The sequence below is a fragment of the Lissotriton helveticus genome, chromosome 7, assembly GCF_964261635.1.
Source record: "Lissotriton helveticus chromosome 7, aLisHel1.1, whole genome shotgun sequence".
Taxonomy (NCBI): domain Eukaryota; kingdom Metazoa; phylum Chordata; class Amphibia; order Caudata; family Salamandridae; genus Lissotriton; species Lissotriton helveticus.
In genome coordinates, this window is record NC_136068.1 from 938048367 (window position 1) to 938075126 (window position 26760).

At 45.5% G+C, this 26760-nt stretch overlaps 1 protein-coding gene across 10 annotated transcripts in view; it reads right to left on the reverse strand.

The window, feature by feature from the left end:
* The window catches only part of ARAP3 (ArfGAP with RhoGAP domain, ankyrin repeat and PH domain 3), a 680145-nt gene that overhangs the window by 380548 nt on the left and 272837 nt on the right, over window positions 1–26760 (reverse strand). For all 10 annotated transcript variants that reach the window (XM_078653517.1, XM_078653514.1, XM_078653516.1 and 7 more), the window contains 2 exons: window positions 25755–25937; window positions 11488–11653 (listed from right to left, as the gene is read on the reverse strand). In XM_078653517.1, the coding sequence (XP_078509643.1) occupies window positions 11488–11653; window positions 25755–25937 (349 nt within the window). The remainder of the gene's footprint in view (window positions 1–11487; window positions 11654–25754; window positions 25938–26760) is intronic.

Genomic DNA, 26760 nt, shown 5'->3' on the forward strand with positions numbered 1-26760 from the left:
TCCACCTACCCTGTGGTGAATTCTTTAACAAGAACTGTTGAAGATGCTATACAAAGAATCCATATAAGGTGACTTAGTGATAGAAGACCATTGCCGTCTGAATACATAGGAGATTTCTTCCTCAGTAGACCCTTCCCATAACCGATTTAATTTAGGCCTGGTTCTTACACTACATTAAGAAATAATCTGTCCAGAATACAGACTTGATCTGGTGTGATATTCGATGTTATTCTTTTTCAACAAGTGGATGATAACACAAATTTTCCACGCAACGCTGAATGACCCAGATAAGAAAGAGATACATGCAGTCAGTGCATTTGTGAGTGAGTGCACTGTCAAAAGATTGCAAGACAGATACCGAATAGATGCAATCTAGAGAGTCTGGTTTAATTTTGTGAAAACCCTGGAAATATCACCTCAACAAGTAGGATCAAAAGAAGAGGCCATGTATTTTGTCATGTTGAGGTTCTTCTACTTGCTAATGGAGGCTTTAAGACAGATTTAACTTTTTACGCCATAAGTGGGAAAAGTTAAATATTTGTGCAAGTAATTTGAGATTAAAAGAGTTTTTTGAGGATTTCCAATTGCCTCTTACTGCAATGCGCATCCTTGAGAAATAAGATATTCAACACTATTTTTAAGGTAGTGGGTAAAAGTTTGATCTTTCTAAATGATACCCAAAAACCACAAACTACATGGCTAGGTAGTCCTATTACAAACTAATTTCAGGGAAGCCTCAAGATCAAGAAACTCACAGGCACTTAAGATGAATATGTTCGGTGCTTCAATAACATTGATAAATTCATTTTGCAGGTAAAAACGAGGAGCCATAAAATTTAATGCGATTGTTGGATTAACTCTCGCCTAACCATATGTTGACACAATGTAGGCGTTTCCAGGAGATGATTTATTTAATGGGAGCTTGCCACAGCCGTGGCCCATGCAGGTAAGATTGGTGGGGATATTTTGACAAACGATGGCAAGGGAAAGATAAATAAATAATACATTTTCCCTCATCGTCTGTCAAAATCACACTATCACCCGCAAGCGTATCCTGGCACACAGCAGGTGTGGGTACCTAGCCCTGCCAATGGTAGGTTGGTTAATTGAAAAGAAAGATCTTCACCTTTCAGTGGAATTCAAGAAGAGACGAGGAGGATCTGATGTTGAGTGGGTGGCAGTTCCACGCTTTAGGAGTAATGTAAGGGAACACCCGTCCTCCTTATTTGGTTCTAAGTGCATGCGGATGTGTTTTAGTAGGAGTACTGCGGAGCAGAGATTTATGAGTGGTTGGTGGAAGGAGATGCAACTGTTCAGGTAGGTGGGGACTTAGTTCTGTGGTTCCTTGTAAGTGTGAGTGAGAAATTTGAAATGACAGCATTTGTGTATCAGTAGCCAGTGGAACTTCCCTGAGGTGTGGCTTAATGAGAGTTCTGTGTGGGATGGTAAGGATTAGTCCGGCTGTTGAGTTCTGGATGGTTTTTAGTCTTATAGTAAGATGCTTGGTGATCCCGGCATAGAGGGTGTTCCCATAGTCCAACTTGCTGGTGTCTATGATATGAGTGACAGTTTTTCTAATGTTGTTTGTGAGCCATTTTAAGATTTTCCTCAGCATCTTCAGGGTGTGGAAGCAGGATGCACTGATGACGAGGACTTGTGCAGTCATGTCCAGTTTGCTGTCAGTGATTATTCTGAGGTTCCTGATGTCGGTGTTGGGTGTGAATCCAAGTGTCCCTTCCAATAGATACACTTTTGTGTGTACTGTAACAAAAACTGCTAACAAGTGATGTACGGATTGTACTGGGATGGAGATGGATTTTTCTTGATTTACGTGCAATCCCAATTGATTGAGAGTGACAACAGCAATCTGATAATGTTGGCAAAATTGTTGATTGGGCAACACCTTCATCAGCCAATTGTCTAGATATGGGTAGAAAAACTTCTTCAACTTGCTGAGGTGAGTGGCAATGACCGCTATGCATTTGGACAAGGTCCGAGGTGCAGACTTCGTACTGAAAGGAAAGACTTTGCATTTGTAGTGGTTGCTTCCTACCATGAACCGCAGGAATATTCAATGTTTCGTGGCTATCAGAATATGAAAATAGGCATCTTGCAGATCTGGTGGGCCTAGCCATTCCCCTTGATGAAGCTGAGGGTAGATCTGATGCAGAGTCAACATTCTAAAGTTTTCTTTGAAAACCCACTTTTATGCTTTCACTTTATGGGTATTACCTACATAGGCTCCCTCTAGCTTTAGGGTTAATGTGGTTTTAACCATGAAATGTATTGGTTGTTGTATAAATACACCTGAAACGATATGTATAGTGGTGACCTTGCTTTAAATAGGCCATGGCTGGATGTTTAAGGTGCGCACGCTAAGATCGAAAATGTCCCACAGCTTGATTAATATCTTGGGGGATATATTCCAGACGGCCATTGCCAAGTACCATGCACTTTATGGGTATTACCTAAATAGGCCTCTTCTAACCTTGTTTAGGGAGAATGTGGTTATATCATTAAATGTATTGTTGGTTTTTATACCCAGATTGTTTTTCTTAACTGGAAATGTAATGCAATTCTCACTTCGGATTTTTATCTTTAAATATGTTAGATGTACATTTTGTATATGTTTAAGGTTTTAAGTAATAAACTATTAAAATACACTTATTCATCGCTTCCTTCTGATCTAGAATGGGTCTGAAATCATTTGTGGTCCTTTCTTCTCCACAAGAAAGTAACAGGAGTAAATTCCAATTCCTTTCTGAGGAGCTGGGGCCTTTTCCATCACTTGTTTTCGTAAGGGGATGGGGACTTTCTGTTGTATTCGTTTCTGATAAAAATGGGGATGGTGTTTTTGGTGGAATTACTGGTGGAGGACAATTGAATCTGAGACAGCATCCATTGTATACAACACTGAGACCCCATGTGACACAGTTTTGTCCCCACTCTTCCATGTAAGATGTTATGTTTCACCCTAGCAGAGTGGGTAACGGATGAGAGCTTGGTGGCTGAAACTTGTTTCTGCTGAACTCTTCTGCCTTTTCACTGATGTTTCTGATGCCTATGTTGCTGCCCTTGAGGGGTTTTAACCCTCTGAGGGGAATATTGACATTTGCAGGGTCAATAGAAATGTCTCTTATATTTCTTCTCCTTCTCCAATCTGACCACACACAGAATGTCAAGCTCTGTTTTCATAAGCAACACCTCATCCTACGCATGACATACATCTCATTGTCAGCCTGAAATTCAAACAATGTAGTCCCTAAAAACAAAACTATTTAAAACCCTGTACTGCTCTTTAGGTTTCAGTCCTGTAAGTCAGAGCTAGAATGAGTGACACAAAGCAAACCCATGGCAGTATCCATTAACTGCTAGGAAGGATGCCTCCACTGAGGCATTGATGACCTTGTTGAATACCATTAGGCTATCCTGTTTTAAGTTTAAACCTACAATCACTATTAAAACCCCATTGAAAGGGAAACAACACTCAGTGTAAGCATTTGGACACTGCCAATCACCTGCACAACTTCAAACTAAACTATTTATTTTTAGTATTATTACTATTTATAGATGCTACTAAAATATTATTTTGTGCACTGGAATTAAAGGTGCAGGGTTCAAAAACATGTTTAGGTATGGTCTAATTACTGTATACACTGTAGAGAATTAGGGTATATCAAAATCATATTTGGTCTTTTGGCAGCATTGAATTATTTCACTAATTGATTAAATTACTGGCTTATATGAATTTTGGCCAACATGTACTATCACGTTTGCCCACAGACACACAAAGTTCATTTGTCTACCAAGTCAGTATTGATAGCAAATCAACCGTCAAATGCCCCACACTTTTATTATTCAATGCAAGGTGTAGTGGCAGGTACCTGTGAATAGAGTGCTGTCACCATGTGCATGGGATAGTGGTGAAAACACAACACAACTTTCCACGTGATGTCTGTTAAAATATCAGGACCAGTAAAGTGAGACATTTGCCACAGGGACTCTTAGCAGTTATGTATGTCCACACAACAGCAGCACCACCATAACTGAGTTAAGCAAATATTGTAGAAAAGCATTGGCGAGCATGGCTAAAGTATCAACTTTCAAGTGCCTCAGAATGCAGGACTATAAATGAATCTGGCATAATTTAAAATGTAAGGGTTTAGCAAAGTAATATGCTATTGGCAGGGTTGACCACCCATACAATATCATATTATTCAGTAAGGAGTAGCTGAATGACCCTCACTTGTGTCCTGGAATTTGTTTTTTTAAATATAGCACTATTCATTTTTTGTATTACTTTGTTAACCCTGGCAGAGTGAGCGTGAGAAGTAATGAGACATGTGAGAGGATAATGAGATGTGTGCGAGAGTGCAATACACAAACTTTTTATGCTTAATACAGTCTAACATAAGTCCCCTGGACCCAATATCAACGGGATGTAACTATATACCCAACATTACCTCCCCTTTAAATTAAATACGTGTTTTATAACAATCACAGCAACCACAGCAAAAAGCAACAAACAAAATAAAGCTATTTTGTAAACACAGTAAAACGCAGTTTTCGTCTATTTTGGGAGTTAGCCAGTCTAATAAACACTAATGAGCATAGATTGCAAAAGGTTTGGAAAACAATGAGAAAATGCCACTGAAATCCACAAATAGTAAACACTGACCACAGGATACGTTAGATGCTTTCAGGCTCGTATCGGTCTCTGGGCTGATCCTCTATGAACTGTTGTTGTGAGTCGCAGAGTGACCAGTCAAATCTTCCAAGAAGAGCTCTTGCTGACTTCATGGTGACAGCAAAAGTGCTGCATACTTTCCTGAACATGGAATCCAATTTATAAGTCTCTTTGTCAGGAAGAACAGTAGAATAAGGAACTGTGGCGTGTAGCTTCCTAAAAGCTGATACATTCATACAATCAAGTGTAGGATCTGCATTGAGGAATAAGGGATCCTAGTCAGGAGGTCTGTCTTTCTTTTGAAGGCGAGATGGAAACGCCGTGACAGAGGCCAGTTTCAGAAACTAATCTATGACCAGTTCTATGAGAAATGGGACCAGAGGAAGCAATGGTCTTGAGAAGGACCCATGGTACAATGTCTCAAATATGACAGATGTGAAGTCTACAGTATCCAATAGAGGAAAATTGATTTGTTTTGGCACCTCTTATGAGAATCACTCGAAAAGGGCTAATTTCATCTACAGGAGATATCCTCACTGGAGGAGAGTCTGTCAGTGTTGGAGAATAGGGGTCAAAAGACAAGATCTTGTGGTTGGATTTTGAAGACTTCGTTTGGGACGGAGTATCACATCTTCCTGAAAAAGACCATCTAGGTGGCCCTGACTGGTATAAATGGCAGTGAGACTTTGACCTAGACCAATTGCGAACCTTAGTTTGTTGGGATCTAGACCTAGGGTGCATGGGTAAAGGGGCCACTGATGAAGGTGACTGAAGTGGTTGAGAAGGCATAGCTGATGGAATTACCTACCGCTGGAATGATCGTTGGAATTATCACTTGTTGCGGAGGAGGAGCAGACTCCGCAGCTGCCTGAAGAGGTTGTCCAGGTGGCATTACATGCTGTAGAGAAGGAGAATTCTGTATGATGACTGGAGAAGCTGGTCTAGAAAGAGAGCACTCAAGAGTACTTAGAATCAGATTATGAGGGGAGTCTATGTGCTTTCATTCGCAAAAGTCACTTATCAATCTACTTCTCCGCAGAAGATGTTTGTCTCGACAAGGATGGCCTCCAGCTTGATGTAGTGTGTGTCCTTGATGTTGAACCTAGCCCTCGACGGTGAACAAGTAGGTGCTGTATCTCTTCTTGATGTCGATGTCCTCATCATCAAATGAGGATGTTGTGTCTCACCATGTCTTCTCTTTTTTCGATCTTCCCCTACCAGTGTCCTGAAAGAGGGCGATAGGGGGAATGGCAGAGAGAGACGTCTCCCCGAACCCCTCAGATGTCTCTCCAGCCAGACAAACTTATTTTTTTGGTGCTGCTCTTGGCCATGCAGGTAAATATTCTCATACTCTCTCACGGTGCGCATGGAGAGAATGTTGAAGTGACAACATGTATCGGGGTCATGACTATCTGTCAAGCAAAGGACGCAGATACTGTACAGGTATGTTTTTCACAATTTGTTTGCCACATTTTGGGCACTACCCACAAAGAGATGGCATTTTGCAAAAAAATTAAATTATTTCCTGGCGAAATTCTTTAAAAATACTCTCCGCACTTGCGGTCGAGTGCACCACTTTAAAAATGATTTTGAAGTGAATTAAAAACATTAAAAAGGCAGACCTTTGTGCCCCAGGGTTCCTCTCAGCAAGAGACAGACAAAAGAACTGACTTAACTGCCACCTGCAGGGCATGAAGGGACACTGGAGGCCAAAGGAGCCCTAAAGGCGCAGTGTTCTATTCTCTTTCTAGCAAGGCTGTAGCCTATACAGTTACAGTGCACTTTCCTTCCCCGTTATTCACTTTAAAAAAGAATAAAAAGGGGCTGTGAAGGATGTTTTCAAAATGTCACTTTATTTCTTTTTAGCTACTTTTTAAGACTACCAGTATTTTCTTCCATATTTAAGAGTAAATTCATGGTATTGGCAATATAACCGGTCTGTATGCTACTAAATTTGACATTTTTGTCACATGTACCTTCTGGCCTTTCAAAATACGGCAAGATACTATAACAAATATGATTTTGGCAGACGTGAGCAGGACTATTAAGTGCTTATGATTATCTATTAAGATTCTCTGATGAAAATGTGCTTTATAGTTAACACAGGCCCCTGGTATAGCTAAACCAGTGACCTGATAGACAATTTTCCCACACGCAATTCAGATTTAAAATCATTGCAGATAATTTGACAAATGATTATTCAAGCATGACAAGCAAGTTGTTTTACCTTAGGTAACACCTTTTCCTATAGAAACTCTATCTAACTAGAGAATCATCAGCTTGTTAATTTCTTCAGATGTCAGACTGGATCCAGAAACTTTTCAGCAATTCCCTCACACATTGACAGGTGGCGCCGTGCAGCTCTTCATCAGATCCATCTATCTCCGCAAATGACTTATGTGCTGGCTCTGTGCACTTACGTCAGTTTCTTTCTAATATCTGTCCACACCCTCAAAGGATTAAGCATCTTATTAATGTACAGTGCAAGTCCGCTACACAGAACGGGGAGGAGAGCGGGTTGGTGGGGAATCTGCATTTAGATAGAGTTACCGAAGGTAAGTAACTTGCTCTTCTGATGGGGGCTTCTAAGTGCAGATTCCTAATCTTGTGAATAGATACCAAAGCAGTACACCTCAGCTGCTGGTGGGTTTGTACAATAGCTCACACCACGAAATCCTATAGGACAGATTGGGTAAAGAGCGTGTCCCACTAGTCCTGGCTGAACAGACAGTAGTGCTTTGTAAACATGTGGATAGACACTCATGACGTAGACTGGCAAATCTGGAGAACTGCACCTTGTGTGCCAGCACAATGGTAGCAGCCTTCACTCTGGTGGAGTGAGTGTGCAAGCCTTCTGGGTGCAGTTTCTTGAGCAGACTGTAGCAGATCTTGTTGCATAACACAATTAATTTATAGATGGTCCTGTTTTGCACCGCTTTGCCTTTCTTAGCCGCAGAGAAATCAACGAAAAGTCGCTCATCCACTCCATAATCTCTGGTTTGGTCTACATAGAAGCTAAGCACCCTCTTGGAGTCAAGGTGGTGGAGCCGTTCTTTCTCCTTGGAGAGATGAGGAAGTGCATAGAAGGCTGGCAAGATGATGGATTTCCCAATATGTACTGGAGTGAGTACCTTGGGTAGGAATGCAGCTTTTGCCCTGAGGACTAATGTGTCTGGGTAGAAAGAGGTACAAGGTGGAACCACTGACAAGGAGTGAAGTGCACTCACTCGCATGGCTGATGTTATGGCGATGAGAAATGAAGTCTCTATAGTGAGGAGGCGAAGGGGACAACTGTGCATGGGTTTGAAAGGAGTGCACAGGAGGCAATTAAGTCCAAATTTAATTCCTCTGTGGCATCACAAATGGTGTTGGCAAAAACATGTGGCTGAGCCCCTTCAGAAAAAGCGTGTTTGTTAAAAACAAGGGAACCCCATACAGTAGAACCTGGGGTAACGAGATGCTTTGGAAGAACAATGGTTCAGGGTAGGCCTTAAGAGGTCCTTAGCGAGGAATAGAACAGAGAGCGAGTGCTTAATAAGTCGCTGGGGAGCAGAGGTAGTAGGTATTGGTAGGAGTTTTTTATTTTACTCTCTTTTCTTAAGGGTATACATAAATAATTATACTGTATTGCAGGTGCTCAAGTGAATAGTACGGTGCAGGACGTGACATAAGTGATCTAAGTGAACGAACTGTCACACAACAACAACAAGGATAAAAACACAACAATTATATACAAATAGAACGGGTGAAATTCCTTGGGTGGGTCGACGGCGTTTCGATCTATATTAATCTAGATCATCATCAGGACAGATGAGCCTCCTGAAACTTGCCGGTGCTCTTTAAGGCAAGGATGATTAGTTGGCAATACAGTAGATGTTGCTGTACTCAATTTGAATTGTTTACTTAGTGAAAGCATGGGTCTTCCACTGAAGGGAACAAGTAGCGCTCGGTCACATCTACTTTGCCGAGGGTCCTACTTGAATTTGAGGGGTTTAACTGTGAGAACCCGAAGTTAGTAGAAGGGGTTCGCTTAGCAAGGTCGCTTTTGCAGTGCAGCAGTCTTGGCGCCTGGTGCCTGATAGCTATCGCGGAAGAGATACCTGGACTCCCTTCTACTGCCACGACGTGACGCCCGATTAATTACAGGCGCCAAGACTGCTGCACTGCAAAAGCGACCTTGCTAAGCGAACCCCTTCTACTAACTTCGGGTTCTCACAGTTAAACCCCTCAAATTCAAGTAGGACCCTCGGCAAAGTAGATGTGACCGAGCGCTACTTGTTCCCTTCAGTGGAAGACCCATGCTTTCACTAAGTAAACAATTCAAATTGAGTACAGCAACATCTACTGTATTGCCAACGAATCATCCTTGCCTTAAAGAGCACCGGCAAGTTTCAGGAGGCTCATCTGTCCTGATGATGATCTAGATTAATATAGATCGAAACGCCGTCGACCCACCCAAGGAATTTCACCCGTTCTATTTGTATATAATTGTTGTGTTTTTATCCTTGTTGTTGTTGTGTGACAGTTCGTTCACTTTGATCACTTATGTCACGTCCTGCACCGTACTATTCACTTGAGCACCTGCAATACAGTATAATTATTTATGTATACCCTTAAGAAAAGAGAGTAAAATAAAAAACTCCTACCAATACCTACTACCTCTGCTCCCCAGCGACTTATTAAGCACTCGCTCTCTGTTCTATTCCTCGCTAAGGACCTCTTAAGGCCTACCCTGAACCATTGTTCTTCCAAAGCAGCCCTTCAGAAAAAGCATCACAACAGGTAACTCGAAAAGGGATGGCTGATCAGGTAAATTTAGGAAAGCCAAAAGATCCGAAAGGTAACCTATAACTGTTGCCATAGCAAGGCCTTGCTCTGAAAGGACAAACAAAGCTGGGAAACAGATGGGGGACGGGAGGAGACTGCTTCACATCACAGCATAGTTCCCCCTTAGCATTATGGTAAATGTAGCACAATGTTTGCGCTTACTTGAATATTAGCTGTAGTTTTTCACCAGAGTTGGCGCATTCACCAGAGTTGGCGCAGACAGTGTTGTAAATCTCTAGACACATGTGTTTCTGGATTTTATCCTTCTTTAGTAGAGATAAAAAAACAAATTACATCAGGGGTTGCTGAGAATACTACCATAATGCTAAGGGGCAAACTGTGCTGTGATGTGAGGCCGTGTGCTTCCATCCCCCCTCTGTTTAACAAAACTGGAGAACATACGATAACTGTGCATTCTGTGATTGGATGTGCCGGGAGGAACACCAAGCAACTAACTTCTCCAAGAGTCCTGCATAGACAGATTTTGCGGATTGGAAGTCTGGCAGTCAAGACGACACCAAGCACTTTAGGGGCAATATCAAAGCTATCATATGTCTCCGCTCTGTGTCCATACATGGCGGTGTAAGTTGTGCAAGCCCAGGTGAAAGACTCGCCCTTGCTGCTGTGACAAGAGATCCTCCCTAAGGGGCAGCCAGATAGAAGGACAAATGCTCATGGTCAGAAGACACTCTTCTTGACCAGTCCGGAGCCGTTAGGATGACTTGGGCCTGGTCTCTTTTAATATTCTTCACTACTCTTGGCAGGAGATGGCATACAGGGGGAGTCCCAATGTTGAAGGAAGGCGTATTTGAAGTAGGACTGCCCTGGGAACTCGAACACACCACCACCTCTCTGTGTAACTGCCATTCGTGAATCGATACATAACATTGTCTGAGTTCATCTTCTCCAGTGTTTAAAGATCCTGCCAGGTGCTAGGTGGTCACGGAGACGCCCTACATGTTCAGCTACTTCCAGAGATGCAAGACTTCCTGGCACAGAAACCTCAACCCCAATCCTCTATTTCTGTGCAATACATCATGGAGGCCGTGTTGTCCGAGAGTTTGTACCTGCTCCTCCTTGATAATTGGAATACCTTTGGTACCAATCGAATCACCCACAAGTCCAATAAATTGATTTGAAGGCAAGCTTCCACCGGAGACCAGAGACCTCTGAGCTCCACCTTTCCTAGGTGAACTTCCTAACCAAGCAACAATATATCTGTCATGACTGTTAGCTCTGGGTGGGATAGGGAAAAAGGGTTTGCCGCTGATCCAATCGCGGTTGATCAGCCACCACAGCAGATCTTTTACAGTATCCTTCGACACCTGTCTTAGTGCTGGGTCCACCAAGACTTTATATCCCACTGCAGAGCCCTCAGGTGCCACCTGGCATGATCCACAAGCAAAATGCAGGAGGCCAAGAGGATCAGAAACCTCAGACATGCTCTCACTGAGATCCAGGTCAAGGGTTGACACATTGGGATCATAGCCGAATATATTGGACTCGTTGAGGTAGAGGAATGGATTGTAAGAGCAACATATCCAGGATGGCTCCCATGACGGGGAGCCATTTTGAAGGAGTCAGGCGTGACTAGGCATGTTGTTGGAAAAACCCAACAATGTCAACAGGTCGGCCATCGTTTGGAAAACCTAACAATGTCAATAGGTACGATTGTTTGAGGCAAGTCTGTCTTCAGTAGCTTTTCATCGATGTATGGGAAGACTGGTATTCTAAACCTCTACAGATGGGCTGGCAATCCCATCATTACCTTGGTGAACACCCAAAATGCACTGGTTAGGCCATAGAGGAGCATAGAGAATTTAAAGAGTTTGTGGCCTACCTGAAATCACAGGTAACACTTGAAGGTCTTTCCTAACTAGTTAGATAGTAGTCACATATGCATGCCTTATGTTTAGCTGAATGTAATGTCCTTGGGAGTAAAGTGGAACATGGATTAGTGGGTCAATGCTTACCAAAGAAGACTCGTGAATTGCCATCGGAAGGCGACCATGGATCCAAGTTAGGCAAAGGAGATACTTCAGATTCCAGTAAATCAGTCACGCTTGCTGACTCTGCATCAAAGAAGAACTGCATCACTGTCTTCAGCACATTGGGACCAGACACACCTGCACACAGTACCTATGAGAAACAAGGAACACTTTTGATATACTGTCAAGAGTCTCCTCAGGCTTGGTACAATGTTAGCAATGTGAGGGCTTCCAATATGAGTGAGAATGTGAAAAATTATGACAGCGTACACTGGAGGTTAATAAGCATTAACTGCATGTGCATTTGTAGACAATGAACTTCGATTTGCTTTCACATTTACTGCAAAGTATGTGGCAAAAAGCTTGAAAGAGTTGCCACTAAGATAGATTAAAAAATTGGTGTTTTATAAAACCCAAGAAGGAAAATAAAAGGCTCTCTCCATTCCAATACAGACTTCTCCTTGTATTTGCACTGAGTATCATGCAGTGTGGTTCATCACATGCATGTACACACAATCACTATGGGTTCTGTTCTCTGTCTATGTCTCTGTAAAAAGGCATAGAGACCTTTGCAAATCTGCAACTCCTTTTTCTTAAAACCATTGTCTGGAAGTGGCATACTACTGATTGTGAGAAGCCCAGCATTAACAACCTTCAACAAGCAGCAGGGGAAGACTGGTATCCCCAACCTCCGAAGATGGGCAGAAACCAAACACAGCCATCACTTTCATGAACAACCAAAGGGTACTGGCAAGGTCAGAAGGGAGCACATCAAACTGGTAATGTGCCTGGCTTACCTTGAACCAAAGGTAACTCCTGTGGGACTGCAGGACACGCATTTGAAAATATGGCCACCATCCAGTTACCTGGATCCAGGGCATACAGAACCTGGGCCAGTGTGAGCATTTTGAACTTGCCAGTCCATGAGAAGGCACACAGAGGGTGAAGATCCAAGAAAGGCCGAAGCCCTCCTTCCTTCTTCACCACATGGAAATAGCAAGGGAGAGAACCTGCCCCTATTTTCAAGACCGGCACCCTCTCAATGGCTCAGGTGCTCCTCTGAGAGCCATTTTGATGTGGGAGGAAGGTGCAACACGGTAGACATTAACAGTACTGTAGGAACGTGCCCCCTTTTCATATGGTCACCGCCATTTTTAGGGATCGGACTCCTCCCCCTGGGGGAGGAGTTAAGAGATCCTAATGTTATAAGAAAAAAAAGAAGAAGAAGAAGAAGGGCCTTGGTGAGAGGAATTCCACACATTCCTTTGCGTTTTCTGGCATCTGGTCAGTGATTCGTCTTCCCTGTGCTGTGTATGTAGTAGCCTTGAAGTGATAGGCTGTAAGTAATGTACGCGTGCCCGATGTGGCATTTTGTGTTCGAGAACGAGCATGGCAGAGTGATTAATCTTAATTACGAGCTGTCAGAGTGCCCGTGTAATGCAAGCCAGATGATGCGAACGCGTTCACAGCGGTGAGCGCGTTCAATGTTAAATGACGAGAGGCAGCAGGCGAGGCTCACAGAAGATGACTCATACATGCTCGGGCTAGGGGCCCGCAACGTTGGTCTTCCCCTTGGTTGCCGCTCCTGCCTGCAAGTGCCAAGGTACTGTTAATATCCCCCGCGGTGCGAGCCGTTCCTTTCACCAGACTCGCACCGCTCTGCTCTGTGTGCCTGCCTGCAGCCGTGAGCGCGCTCCAGCCCCTCCCGCTGGAATCCTTGGAAGTCGCCGAGTGCCCAGAGCCCCCACGGGTGAGTGAAAGCTGAAGGCTTCGTCTGCACTCCCCGTCAGGGACTCCGAGCCTCCCCCTGCCGCCCGCACTGCTCCCGGAGCCCTCCTGCACCGCTGGGCCGGCCCGCCTTTAACTCTGTCCTCGAGCCGAGAGGAAGAGCCGGGGCCGGCACAGGCGTGCTCACGCCCGATGCGTGAGCGTTGGTAGGGCCGGGTCAGTTTCACCGCGAAGAGGCAGGAGAGGCGCTGCCAGGCACGCCGAAGGCCGGGGAGAGTTCCAAAGCCCCAGAACGGAGAGAGGCTTTCGTTTAAAGGGCAAAGACACCTGTGGCTCATATTTACACGGGCAAAGATGCAATTAAACTGAGGAACTTCTCCAACTTGAATGTCGGAATCCAGACACTTGGCAAAAGTAGCCTGTGTAAAAAAAAAACCAAAACTTTTTCCATACCCTTAATTCTGACCCCTCCCAGTGCAGAGGAAACGCCGAAGCTGTGCTTCACAAATATTGACAAATTCAGGTTTGCCCCCACCCCTCTGCATGCATCTTAAAGTTTACGTATATAATTTATTTGAAATAATGTAATGTTTTTTAAAGAAATACTTACATTGACTAAAAGTTATTCACATATTTTGTAATAACAATATTTGTTTTATTTATATATACTTCTTAACATGAAATAAAATATATTTATGTTTAAAAGAAGGTTTCTACGGAGAGTGTTGCCGTACAACTGTTTGTCCGTGTGAGTGCAGAGTAGTGAGGGCAGAGTAGTGAGGGCAGAGTAGTGAGGGCAGAGTAGTGAGGGCAGAGTAGTGAGGGCAGAGTAGTGAGTAGTGAGTAGAGTAGTGAGTAGTGAGTAGAGTAGTGAGTAGAGTAGTGAGTAGAGTAGTGAGTAGTGAGTGCAGAGTAGTGAGTAGTGAGTAGTGAGTAGTGAGTGCAGAGTAGTGAGTAGTGAGTGCAGAGTAGTGAGTAGTGAGTGCAGAGTAGTGAGTAGTGAGTGCAGAGTAGTGAGTAGTGAGTAGAGTAGTGAGTAGTGAGTAGAGTAGTTAGTACAGAGTAGTGAGTAGAGTAGTGAGTGGAGAGTAGTGAGTAGAGTAGTGAGTAGTGAGTGCAGAGTAGTGAGTAGTGAGTAGAGTAGTGAGGTGAGTAGAGTAGTGAGTAGAGTAGTGAGGTGAGTAGAGTAGTGAGTAAAGTAGTGAGTGCAGAGTAGTGAGTAGAGAAGTGAGTAGTGAGTAGTGAGTAGAGTAGTGAGTAGAGTAGTGAGTAGTGAGTGCAGAGTAGTGAGTAGTGAGTAGAGTAGTGAGTAGTGAGTAGAGTAGTGAGTAGTGAGTAGAGTAGTGAGTAGTGAGTAGAGTAGTGAGTAGAGTAGTGAGGTGAGTAGAGTAGTGAGTAAAGTAGTGAGTGCAGAGTAGTGAGTAGAGAAGTGAGTAGTGAGTAGTGAGTAGAGTAGTGAGTAGAGTAGTGAGTAGTGAGTGCAGAGTAGTGAGTAGTGAGTAGAGTAGTGAGTAGTGAGTAGAGTAGTGAGTAGTGAGTCGAGTAGTGAGTAGAGTAGTGAGGTGAGTAGAGTAGTGAGGTGAGTAGAGTAGTGAGTAAAGTAGTGAGTGCAGAGTAGTGAGTAGAGAAGTGAGTAGTGAGTAGTGAGTAGTGAGTAGAGTAGTGAGTAGAGTAGTGAGTAGTGAGTAGAGTGGAGAGTAGTGAGCAGAGTAGTGAGTAGTGAGCAGAGTAGTGAGTAGAGTAGTGAGTAGAGTAGTCAGTAGTGAGCTGAGTAGTGAGTAGTGGGTGCAGAGTAGTGAGTAGAGTAGTGAGTAGAGTAGTGAGTAGTGAGTAGAGTAGTGAGTAGTGAGTGCAGAGTAGTGAGTAGTGAGTAGAGTAGTGAGTAGAGTAGTGAGTGCAGAGTAGTGAGTAGAGTAGTGAGTAGTGAGTGCAGAGTAGTGAGTAGAGTAGTGAGTAGAGTAGTGAGTAGAGTAGTGAGTGCAGAGTAGTGAGTAGAGTAGTGAGTAGTGAGTAGAGTAGTGAGTAGAGTAGTGAGTAGAGTAGTGAGTGCAGAGTAGTGAGTAGAGTAGTGAGTAGAGTAGTGAGTAGGACATCACAGGCAGCAGCTGTGCAAGCTTCTTACACTCACAAGGAGACCACAGGCAGCTGAGGTGCAATCTTCTCCCACTCACAAGAACGACATCACAGGCAGCAGCAGTGCAAGCTTCTTACACTCACAAGGAGACCACAGGCAGCAGAGGTGCAAGCTTCTCACACTCACAAGAAGGACATCACAGGCAGTAACGGTGCAATATTCTCACACTCACAAGGAGATCACTGGCAGTACACACCACATGAACACACTCCATAACACATAGCAACAATACATTGGCATTTACAATGCCATTAGCTCAAACTCAAATAAATCCGAGCCCGATTGCATTTCTAATGCTTGTTTGTCTGGTATCTGATGCTATTTTGACAGCAGTGCAATGGGTTCCTGCTATCCAGGTTCCTAGTGCCTGACCTCTTTACCTAAGACTGTACAATTGTTACCCCAATTGGCAATACCTTTAGCACTCCCTGTAAGTCCCTAGTATATGGCACTCCTAGGGCAAGCAGCTAAAGAGGGTCCCTAAGGGCTGCAGCATGCATTGGGACTCCCTCAGCACACTCATGCAAACTGCCATTGCAGGCTGCGTAACATGGTGCAGAGAAAAGTGAAGACACAACATGGCACTCCTGTGTGCCATACCTACAGACACTGCTTGTAATATAAGTAGATCACCTCTACAGCAGGCCTTACAGCCCTAAGGCAGGGTGCATTATATTACACGTGAGGACATATCTGCATGAAAGTTATGCCCCTGTGATGTCGAATCTTGGACATTGCCACTGAACATGGAAGCCATCTTGAGTATATGTACTGGACATTGGTGATTACGCGTTCCCAAGGTACATGATGGCTTCACTGAAACTTTGGTATCAAACATCTCGTATTAATAAGCCTACACTGATTCCAGTGATGGAGCCCACACTGATTACAGTGATGGATTTATTAATGCATGCACTCAGTGGGCACCTCAGTGGTACCCCCTGAAAACCTACCAACCTCTTGTTTATTGGCTGACTGGTGTGGAGCAGCCTATCACCACAGACACCGCCCTGCAGGTGCGAGCCCATGCTCTCTGAGGGCAGAAACAATGCCTGCTCTGGCCTGAGGATTTGTCACCTCCTCCAGGCAAGATGGCTAAGTAACTAGAATATGAAGGCAGGAGGCTTCCAAGGCCTCTGCTGCCTTTAATATACGACCCCGGCTACTCAAAGACAGGGAAGATGCCACTTTCTGCCCCAGGCCCATTTGGGTAGTTCCCCATCAGACTAGTTCAACCCTTAAGGTGGCCTACCTGATGTTAACATGAAAACTAAAATTCCACAGTTTTTGGATTTGGTGGAATATGGCTCACTGGTTCATGGTTATGCCCATTTCCCAAAGGAAGTGGTCATTTAGAGCGAGTAGTCAGCCTAAAGGTGCCAGAAACTGAGATTCGATGGATCCAGAAGACGAGGACAAAGAAGAGCCATGAGACAACGAAAACTGAAGACTGCTGTGGACGTTTGATGCCAAACCCCACCTGCCTCCACCAGTCTCGTCAATTACGACTGAGTGACTCGTCCTGCAGCTGAGCAAGTACCAAGAACCTCAGTAGACTTCCAGCCCTTCACAAATTGCCACAATCTCACTTGGAGTAGAGGCGGTACTCCCCTGCAGTCCGCAGGCACTGAAGAAGCAGGATCTAGCTAACCGGGTTGCTACTCCCCAGCCAGCCCGATGCAGCAGATCACCACCCTGAGAGAAAGAACCAGATTCAGCCACCCACAGTGTGATTGTGCGTTACTAATGGCAAAGTAAACTGTCTTAGAGGCTGTTGCCACAGAGTAGGGGGGATGGGAGAAATATTTGCATTGTTGATCTGTGTGTTGCCAGCCAGTTCCATATTCCCGACTTCAAAAATACTAGGGTGACTGCAGTAGGGGCTGGGGATACTGGACTGGGTTGTACTCCAACTATCGTAGTGGCCTCCGAAATTTTTTTGGGCAGGGAAAGACCAAGGGAACTTTCTGTGGCCCTACCTTGTTGAAAAAGTTCCAAGGCAGAATCAGCTTCCTTGCCAAATAGGTTTGAGGGGAATATCCATGAGAGAGTCCTCTGTATCACCTGACAAGCCTGTGGATTGACTCCACGCATTGTAGGAAGCTGGGTCTGTGTATACTATACCAAAATAAGGTATAGTGTGCACAGACACCAGAGCATCCCCAAAGGTAGGTAGACGTAAAAGTAGATAATACTTTACTTTCTATTAGACGTAGTGTGGGCGAGCAGTAAGGCTTTATTAGAGTGTAGTGCTAAGCATTTAATGTACGCACGTAGGCAAAAAATGATGTCACACATTCAAAGACTGAACCCAGACCAATTCGTTTGTATAAAAATATAATTTAGTTATATTTATTTCCTAGAACCAAGCAACCCAGGCACAGGTAAGTGTAAATAGAACTTTTCAAGGCAGGTTGAACAATACAAGCAAGCTGAATGAAAATAACTTTGTTACAGGTTTGTAAATGCTTTGATTAGAGTTGAAATTACTGTTAGATTACTTTTGATTACTTTTTCTACTCAGTGTGATATGCCTAGATTTAACACTGGGACATTTCATAGAGAAAAGGTAAGTAAAGCAGTTTTTGTATATTTCCAGTTTCTTAGAGTTCCATACAAACCAAATTCTCTCACACATCAATTGTCAAGAAAAGCAGTCAATGCAATGCTATGGGAGGAAATGGAAAAATTGATTTACAGGTAAATACTTGGTTATGGGAGTTGAGTTTCTGGGGTTAGAACCAGGGTCCCCAGGGTCGAGGATGCACTCTCAAATCAACCTCAGCGGCAATAGGTTGGCCGGGTGCAGAGTGCTGAAGCCCAATGTTATCCAATGGAGGAGAGAAGGCCTCCGGTTGGTGGCTGCTCACAAGCAGGCCACAAGGTTGTGGGAGCAAAGCTCCTGGTGTTAGGCTCAAGGCAAATGGAGATCCGATTTAGCACCCAAGGTGCACCCATAGCTGCACTGGGGCGGCCAGGTGCAAGGGGCTGGGTTGGCGTCAGGTGCCCTGTGGATTTCAATGGGGATTCTGCTGTTGCAACAAACACTGCAGACTCGGAGATGAAGATATTCTGGAGGTGACCACCAGTTGGAGAGGTAAGTTGGGATGCCTGGAGATGCTGGGACACTGTAGGTTGGGCCACCCAAGGCGGTGGGACGTAGGGTGGAGGGGTCTCTTTAGGTGTTGGGATTTTCTTAACGGCTCCAGTCGCTGTTAGGGGATCCTCCAGAAAGGGGCTGCAGGCGTTGTTTGGAGATTCGAGGAAGGTCAGAGATCACCAGATCTCAGGTCAGGTTCGTCTGGGAGACCTCCTTGTGGTGTTGGGCCCCTCAAACTCGGGCCCTGGGTGTCGGGTGCAGAGTGGTGCAGACTCGCGGTCTTGGCCAGAGCCAGAGTCTGTTGGTGAGCAAATCCGGTGCTCACGGGAGACAAAGTCTTGGTTTTGGAAGGTAGGGCAGGTCCTCCGGGTTCCTGGGCGTTGCTGGCTGCACAACATGCCAGGATTTCACTGGGGCAGGTTCAAGGTGAAAACAGGCGGTATGGCTGTGGCCAAGTCAGTGGGCGTCCTCCTCTTCTTAGTTCAGCACGGATTCGTCAGTCCTTCTTCTTCTCTCTTCTTGCCTGAGGAGGCAAGGTTCAGGGTTGCCCCTACACACTAAATTTAGAGATGTTACAGGTAGGTACATGTCGGGATCAATGGGTCCCTTCCTTGGGGTAGGTACATCCCATCTTTTGCCACCCTCCAGGGTGAGGTGGGCATATGCCTCTCTCTAGTTAGCTTGGTCCCCCCATCTGCAAGATGGCGGGGACTGAGAGTTGTACTTCACCTCGCCTTCCCCACCTCAGGGGTGGGGTTGGCAAATGTGGGCACATCCTCCTTCCTCCGCCGATTCTCCCTCCCTAAGGGGTCAAAAACTGTGGGGGCCAGTTGTTGGAAGCAGCAAAAGGCTGGGGTAGCTCACAAAGGCAGCAAGCCTTTAAAGCTTCCTCTTCGTGGACCCTGCCCATCCTGAGGAAGAAGGCTTGGCACCTTGTCCCAGGATGTGCATTGTTTCAGACCCCCAAGAGCAGCATGCTCTCGGCCCAGGGGTCCATAAACGTGTCTGGTGGTGGCAGCTGATGAGCAGCCACTCAGCCAAGACACTAGAGTTGGAACAGATGTATACTGGTAAGTAGCATTGTCCGTTCGAGGCATATGAGCTGCAGATTACACACCGTGCATAGATTGTATAGCAGTACCCACTCTTAGCGGCGACCACCCCTATCCGTTGCAGTAGTTTTAAATAGTGGTTTGAGAACAGCCTGGCCCACATTAGCTTGTTGTTTAGTTTACACATCTACACAATAGGGTTTTGTGAATGTGTGTGGTGTAGACCATGTAGCGGCTCTGCAGATGTCATCTAGGGGAATGTTCCCTAAAAATGCCATTGAAGCCCCTATTTTCTTTGTAGACTGGGCTTTAAGAGGTACAGATAACGTACGCTTAGCTTTGTGGTAGCAAATCTGTATGCATTTGACAATCCATCTAGCTAACCCAGATTTTGATATGGGGTTTGATATGGGATATGGTGGTGAGAAAGACACAAAAAGCTGTTTGGTCTTACGAAAGGGTTGTGTTCTCTCGATGTAGTATAACAATGCTCTTTTGACATCTAGGGTATGAAGAGCTCTTTCTGCTACCGTCTGTGGCTGCGAGAAGAAAATGGGCAGTTCCACAGATTGATTGAGGTGGAAGGGAGAAATGACTCTGGGAAGAAATTTTGGATTAGTACGGAGAACAACCTTATTGTGATGCATTTGCAAGAAAGGTTCTTGAATGGTTAGTGCTTGTAATTCACTAACTTTCCGTAGCGAAGTAATAGCCACTAGGAATGGAACCCTCTACGTTAAAAATTGTAGTTCACATTTATGTAACGGTTCAAAGGGAGGTCCCATTAGTCGTGTGAGAACGATGTTCAAATTCCACACTGGTGAAGGTGGTACTCTGGGAGGAATTATTCTTTTGAGGCCTTCCATGAAAGCTTTAATAGCATGCACTCTAAACAGAGATAGATGCTGTCTGTTTTGAAGATATGCTGCTATGGCAGCAAGATGCAGTCCAATAGATGTGTAGGCTAAGTTACATCTTTGGAGGTGTAGTAAGTATCCTATGATGTGTTGAATCGACAAGTCTAGGGGATTAACATTGTTGTTGTGACAATATATAACAAAGCGTTTCCACTTAGCTGCATAGCATGCTGTAGTGGTTGGACGTATAGCTTCTTTTATGACGTTCATGCAGTCAGGAGGAAGGTTAAGATATCCGAATTCTAGGATTTCAGGAGCCAGATCGCAAGGTTGAGGTGAGCTGGGTCCGGTTGTCTGATCTCTCCACGGTTCTGTGTTAAAAGGCATGGAGATAGGTATAGTTTTTGATGTGGTACTACAGACAGTTGTAGCAGTGTGGTGTTTAACAGCTGTCTGGCCCACGTTGGAGCAACTAGGATGAGGGTTAGAGAATGCTGCGGTAGTTTGGGTACTACTAGTGGCATGAGTGGTAGAGGCGGAAAAGCGTACGCAGATCTGCCTGACCAGTTCATCCATATCGCATTGCCTTTGGACAGTGGGTGTGGATATCTGGCGGCGAAGCTTGGGCATTTGGCGTTTTCGTGGGTGGCAAAGAGGTTTATCTTAGGTTGTCCCCACATCTGAAAGAATGGTTGAAGAACTTGTGGATGAAGTTCCCACTCGTGGATCTGTTGTGTCTGACGACTTAACAGATCTGCTATGGTATTTTGTACTCTTGGAACATGCTGGGCTAAGGGGAATATGTTTTGAGGTATAGCCCAACGCCATATGTTCTTAGATAGTTGAGAGAGTTGCAGGGAGTGTGTTCCGCCCTGTTTCTGTATGTAATACATTGCTGTCTTGTTGTCCGTCCGACTAACACAGCTTTGTTTGATACTTGCTTTTGGAAAGCTTTCAATGCCAGGAATATGGCTAGTAACTCCAGATGATTGATATGGAGTAACCTTTGCTGTGGTGTCCACCTGCCTTGCATGGTATGCTGCAGTAGGTGGGCTCCCCAGCCGGAGAGCGATGCGTCCACTGTCAAGACTATTTGAGGTACTGGCTCTAGGAACGGTCGCTCTTTGGAAAGGTTTTTGGTGTTCCACCACTACAGAGAGCGATGAGTCCGACCGTCCACCAACACTAGGTCTGTTAATTGACCTTGAGCCTGGTTTCATTAACGTGCTAAGCACTCTTGGAGAGGACACATTTGAAGTCTGGCATGGGGCACTATGAAAATGGAAGAGGCCATCATCCCTATGAGCTGCATGAACACCCGTGCTGGAAGGGAGTGTTGTGGTTGAAACTTCGTGAGAAGAGCTTGCATGCTGGCTATCCTTACTGGAGTGGGATAAGCTAGCGCTGTTGAGGTGTTTATTGTGGCACCGAGGTACTGTTGTACTTTGGATGGTTGCAGATGGGACTTGGTGTGGTTTACTGTGAACCCCAAGTTGTTAAGCAGTTGGATAGTGGCATGAGTGTGTAGCACACACTGGTTGTAGGAGCTGGCTTTTATGAGCCCGTCGTCCAGGTACTGCTACGCACTTGGTGAATACCCTTGGTGCTGTTGTGACTCCGAATGGGAGTACTTTGAATTGATAGTGAAGCCCGTCTATTACAAATCTGAGATACTTCCTGTGAGCTTTGTGAATGGGAATGTGGAAGTATGCGTCCTTGAGATCTAGAGTCGCAAGGAAGTTGTTTTGTAACAGAAGAGGAAGGACTTGTTGAAGTGTGACCATGTGAAAATGGTCTGACTGTATGTATATGTTTAGAGGTCTGAGGTCTAGAATAGGCCTTAAGAGAGCCGTCCTTCTTTGGGATAAGAAAGTATCGGGAGTAGACTCCCTTGTTTAGTTGGTGCAGAGGAACTGGTTCTAGTGCACCTTTTTGCAGCAGAGCTATTACTGCTTGATGTAGCAGTGACAGATGCTCTTGTGACATTGGACGCTGTTTGCGTGGCATGTTTGGGGGGGTAGATGTTAGTTCTAGACTGTAACCTGATTGAATAATTTGTCTGATGTGATGTTGGTCCAGGCAGGAAGGAATTGTTGTTGTCTTACCCCACAGGAGTGGTAGGTGGGGGGGGGAAGTGGAGGAAAGTCATTGGATAGGGGGTGGAGGCAGAGCGGGAGTTGTTGGTTTTGTTGTTGTTACCCCTGTAACCCCCTCTTTGGTAGCCCTTAGTGAATGTGGATTGGCTAGGGGTCTTATAGGAAGTGGAGGGGCTATCGGAGGAGCAGCATATTGTGTTGCCTCTATATGATGAGCGAGGAAAAGAACGTCTGAGAGCTTGCAGTTGCACGGCTCCCATAGATTTAGATGTGTCGGTGTCTTTTTTAATTTTTTCTAACGATACATCGGCATTAGGGCCAAATAGGTGTTTCTCATCAAATGGCTGATTGAGGATGGAATTTTGTACTTCAGGTTTAAAACCTGAAATACGTAGCCAGGCATGCCTACGTAATAGGACACTGGTGTTAATTGCCCTTTAGGCAGTATCTGCGGCATCTAGGGCACAACAAATGGAAGTATTGGTGATATTTTTACCTTCCTGTATGAGTTAATTGGCCCTGTTTTTATATTTATCTGGTAGATGCTGCATTACGGATTCCAGTTCATCATAATGTGCCCTGTCATATCTTGCCAATAGCGCTTGAGTATTGTCAATGCGCCATATGTTAGCTGCCTGTGATGCTGTTCGTTTACCGGAGGCGTCCAGGAGTTTAGATTCCTTATCTGGTGGTGAGGCCTCACCTGATGTTTGTGAACTGGCACGTTTACGTGCGTTAGAGACTTCCAAGAAATCTAGTGGTGCTGGGCCTCCAATGTAAACTGGATCAGTAGGGGAAGCTTTGTATTTTTTCTCAATGCGGGGGTTGAGGACTTGAGCCCGGACAGGATCTTTAAATACCTCTGTTGCATGCTTAATGACCCCCTTAAGCATTGGAAAAATGGAAGTGGACCTTTGTTTAGTATAAAAAGTGTCTAATAAGAAATCTTCCTCCACAGTGTCTGTGTGCAAGTCGACTCCATGGTATAGAGCAGCCCTATGGACTAGTAGCTTAAAACCTATAGTGTCCTCTGGGGGGGAGGCCTGGAGGGACATACATCATCCTGAGGGACGTAAGGCACATCAGGGGTGGTATAATCATCCCATGGATTAGGTGACCGAGGGGTACTATTGGTCCCTATTGGGTCATGTGCACCTTCACCTGTGTCATCAGAGTTTGTATCTTCATCATCATCTGGATTAGGAGATGGTGTAGGAGAATGATGTGGTGGAGGAGGAAGAGGAGGAGGAAGAGTATGGGGAGGTGGTGGAGAAGGGACCCTTAATGGAGAGGTTGCAATGTCTCTCTTCTTTGGAGGAGGAGGAGGTGCAGGCGGCTCTAGTGGTCTCTTCTTGGAGCTAAGAGTCAGTAGGCCAGTCTTAGGATCCTTTACAAGAGTCTTTTGAGTAGGATCTGGTGTAAAAAGCTCTTCTGTGGCTGGCAGGTCCTTCGGTGTCGAAGTTCGCGGTTCCGGAGGTTTTTTCGGTACCGACTCGGTAGCTGGTCTAGGGTCTTTCGGATTAGAACTGTGACCTTTTGAAATGTCTTTAACCGGAACGTGTTTCTTCGGTTCTGGAGATTTTTTCGGCTTCGTAGCATGGGAGTCGGGAACTTTTGGCAATTTTTTACTCGGCTCCGAGAGCGGTTTTGACGTTGATGAGCCGGTGCCAGTCTTCGGCGCCGAGTGCTTGGGTGTCGAAGCAGCGGTCGGCGTGGACGAGGAAGGTGGCTTCTTCGGTGTTGGTATGAGATCGACACTGGGAATAGGCTGACTAAAGCCCGAGCTGCCTGAAAGCTTAATGAGGCTTCTTTGCCGGGCCCGAAGGCAGGGCGTGGGAAGCAGTCTCTTGGTCTGCACCCGGGCACAAAGGTGAGGGTGTGACCGAAGCATTTTTGGAGGGTGTCGAGGAAGGGTCGGGATCGAAGCTGTTGAGCGAGCCATTGTTCATCCATCTCGTTGGTCCTGAATCGTCTTCTTGGAGTGGAAGGAGGCACAAGCGGAACAGTCCTTGGCCTCGTGCTTCGGACAGAGGCAAATGTTGCACACCTCATGTAGATTTGTGTGGGGAAACTTCGACCCACATTGAGGACACTTCTTGAATGGCGTCCTTTTCATGAGCTAGAGAGTAAGGCCCAGGTAGGCCCGAAGGCCTTCGTCGACGACCGGAATCGAAGACTTCGAAGTCGTGAAGAGTCACGTCGATGGGGACCGCGATCGTAACAATACCTTCGAACTGGGTGAGGATTGCGCACCGAAGGAAAATCGGTGCCAAACCGGAGTGCAGAAAACCCATCCAAGCCCGAAGTCGGAAAAAAACAATCTGAGGATGTAGCCGATGCCCATGCGCAATATGGTCCAAAGGAGGAGTCACCTATCTCGTGACTTCCAAAGAACTTTTCAGGACAAAAATAAACTGCAAACATCCGGGCCCAACACTAGGTGGCGATCTATGCACAGTATGTAATCTGCAGCTCATATGCCTCGAACATGTAGTATTTAAATGACTCCCCTGAACCTTGTCCCTCATATTCAATGACCTACGAAGCAGAAGTACCGAAGAGCCATGCAGAAGTGGAAAAGAACACAACTGCCTTGGCCCCAGTCCCACTGGCCTGTCCCCCTCCTCCAGTGACCCTGCTGAAGGGAATCGGCGTGTCCCATGGCCAGCATCTCTCCAGCCACCTCAGAGATATGAACTGCCTTCAATAAAGACCCTGTCTCCCGTGGACACAAGAGTTTTCCAGTAAAAGCAACCTCCAACAAGAACTCCAGTATCTCCTGGAACCGCGAGTCCTCACCTCTCGGCACCAGTCACGTGTACTTAGAAGCCCCCTTCCGTAGTCCAAGGATACAACCCCCCCACTGTATCATCTATCTCTCTTTCTGTGATTTCCGCCGTGTGTCCCCTGATAAAGGCCCAATATCTGCCAATCCGTGGGCAGGACCATAACATGTGTGCTAGGTCTGCTCCCTCTAACTGGCATCTGGGGCAGTGATGGCGCTAAATTGTGAGTAAGGTATTATCTAAATTATCCTCTGCTATACCTTTGGGGACTCTGTGCACACTAAATTTCCTTTTGATATAGTATATACAGAGCCATCTTTCTACAGCCTCCCACAAAAAGCAACACATTCTAAAAACTCAAAAACTCACAAGAAAAATATATTTACCTAGTGTAAAACAGCAAAAGAAAATGTTAACACAAGGTGGGGTACTTTGAAACTACTTGGTAAGTTTCAGACAAAAAACGAAAAAGAGAGTAGTCCTCCATGAACTTGGTTACCTGCAATATCTCCTCTTGTGTGGCATATTGGGGATGGGGTCGCCGGTATTTGCCTTCCTTGTATTTGCGGACAATGAAGTCATGTCTTTGCTCTACACTGGCATAGGGTTGTATGACTTCTGAAGCCTGGATCCGTGCAGCCCAAAACCGGTTGGCACGTTCATTACCTAAAACAATGAAAAGCTGCAAAACATAAAAATTTTACAAATGAGCGACTTCACACTATCAACAAAGTCTGCCAAAATGCCTGAAATGAAACATTTTAAATGGTTTGAAAAAGTAAAAAAAACCTAGAGGAAGAAAAACATATATATGCAACATTTCCAGAATAAGATACTGGACTGCAGGTGCTGAGGTATGCTTTATTATTAAATTCTGGTGGACGATAGTTGTCATCAGGATGACGGGGCTTAAACAGCCATGTGTTTCTTGTTGTCAGTAATTATGTGAAATCTAGAGGGGGATAGCCAAGCAACATGGCTGACTAGTCTCATTCCCCTGTAGCTCCGAGGCTCAGGGCATATTCCTACTGGAATCCTCCCCTCTTCACATGCATTGAAGGCAGATAAAGATTGCAACTTCATTGCGAGGATGGGGAACAGGTATAGCCCGGAAGAGCCGTGGTCTGGCACGGAGACTGAGGCTGGGGGTGCCAAAGTGGAACTGTCGAGAAGCAATGGGACTGGGACCCAGGCCGCAATGAAAGCACGGCGGGCGGCATGAAGGCCCGAGTGGTGGATTGGGGTTGAAAGGGATTCCCCTCACATGAGGGAGTAACACAGCTGGAAGTATGGCCCTCACCTGAAACGCCTGGGAGAGGCATCGCCCATGGTGACCAGGCCTACGGGAAAATGGCGGGCCTAGGTGAGTCCCCAGCGCAAGTGAGGAAGCACGGGCAGCATGGTGCCTGAACAAGGAAGGGGGAAGCAGATAGGCACAACGCTGGGCCTGGCAGTCGAGAAGAGGGATTGAGCCCTGCGGCAGGCAGAATTCTGGATAAGGGTGG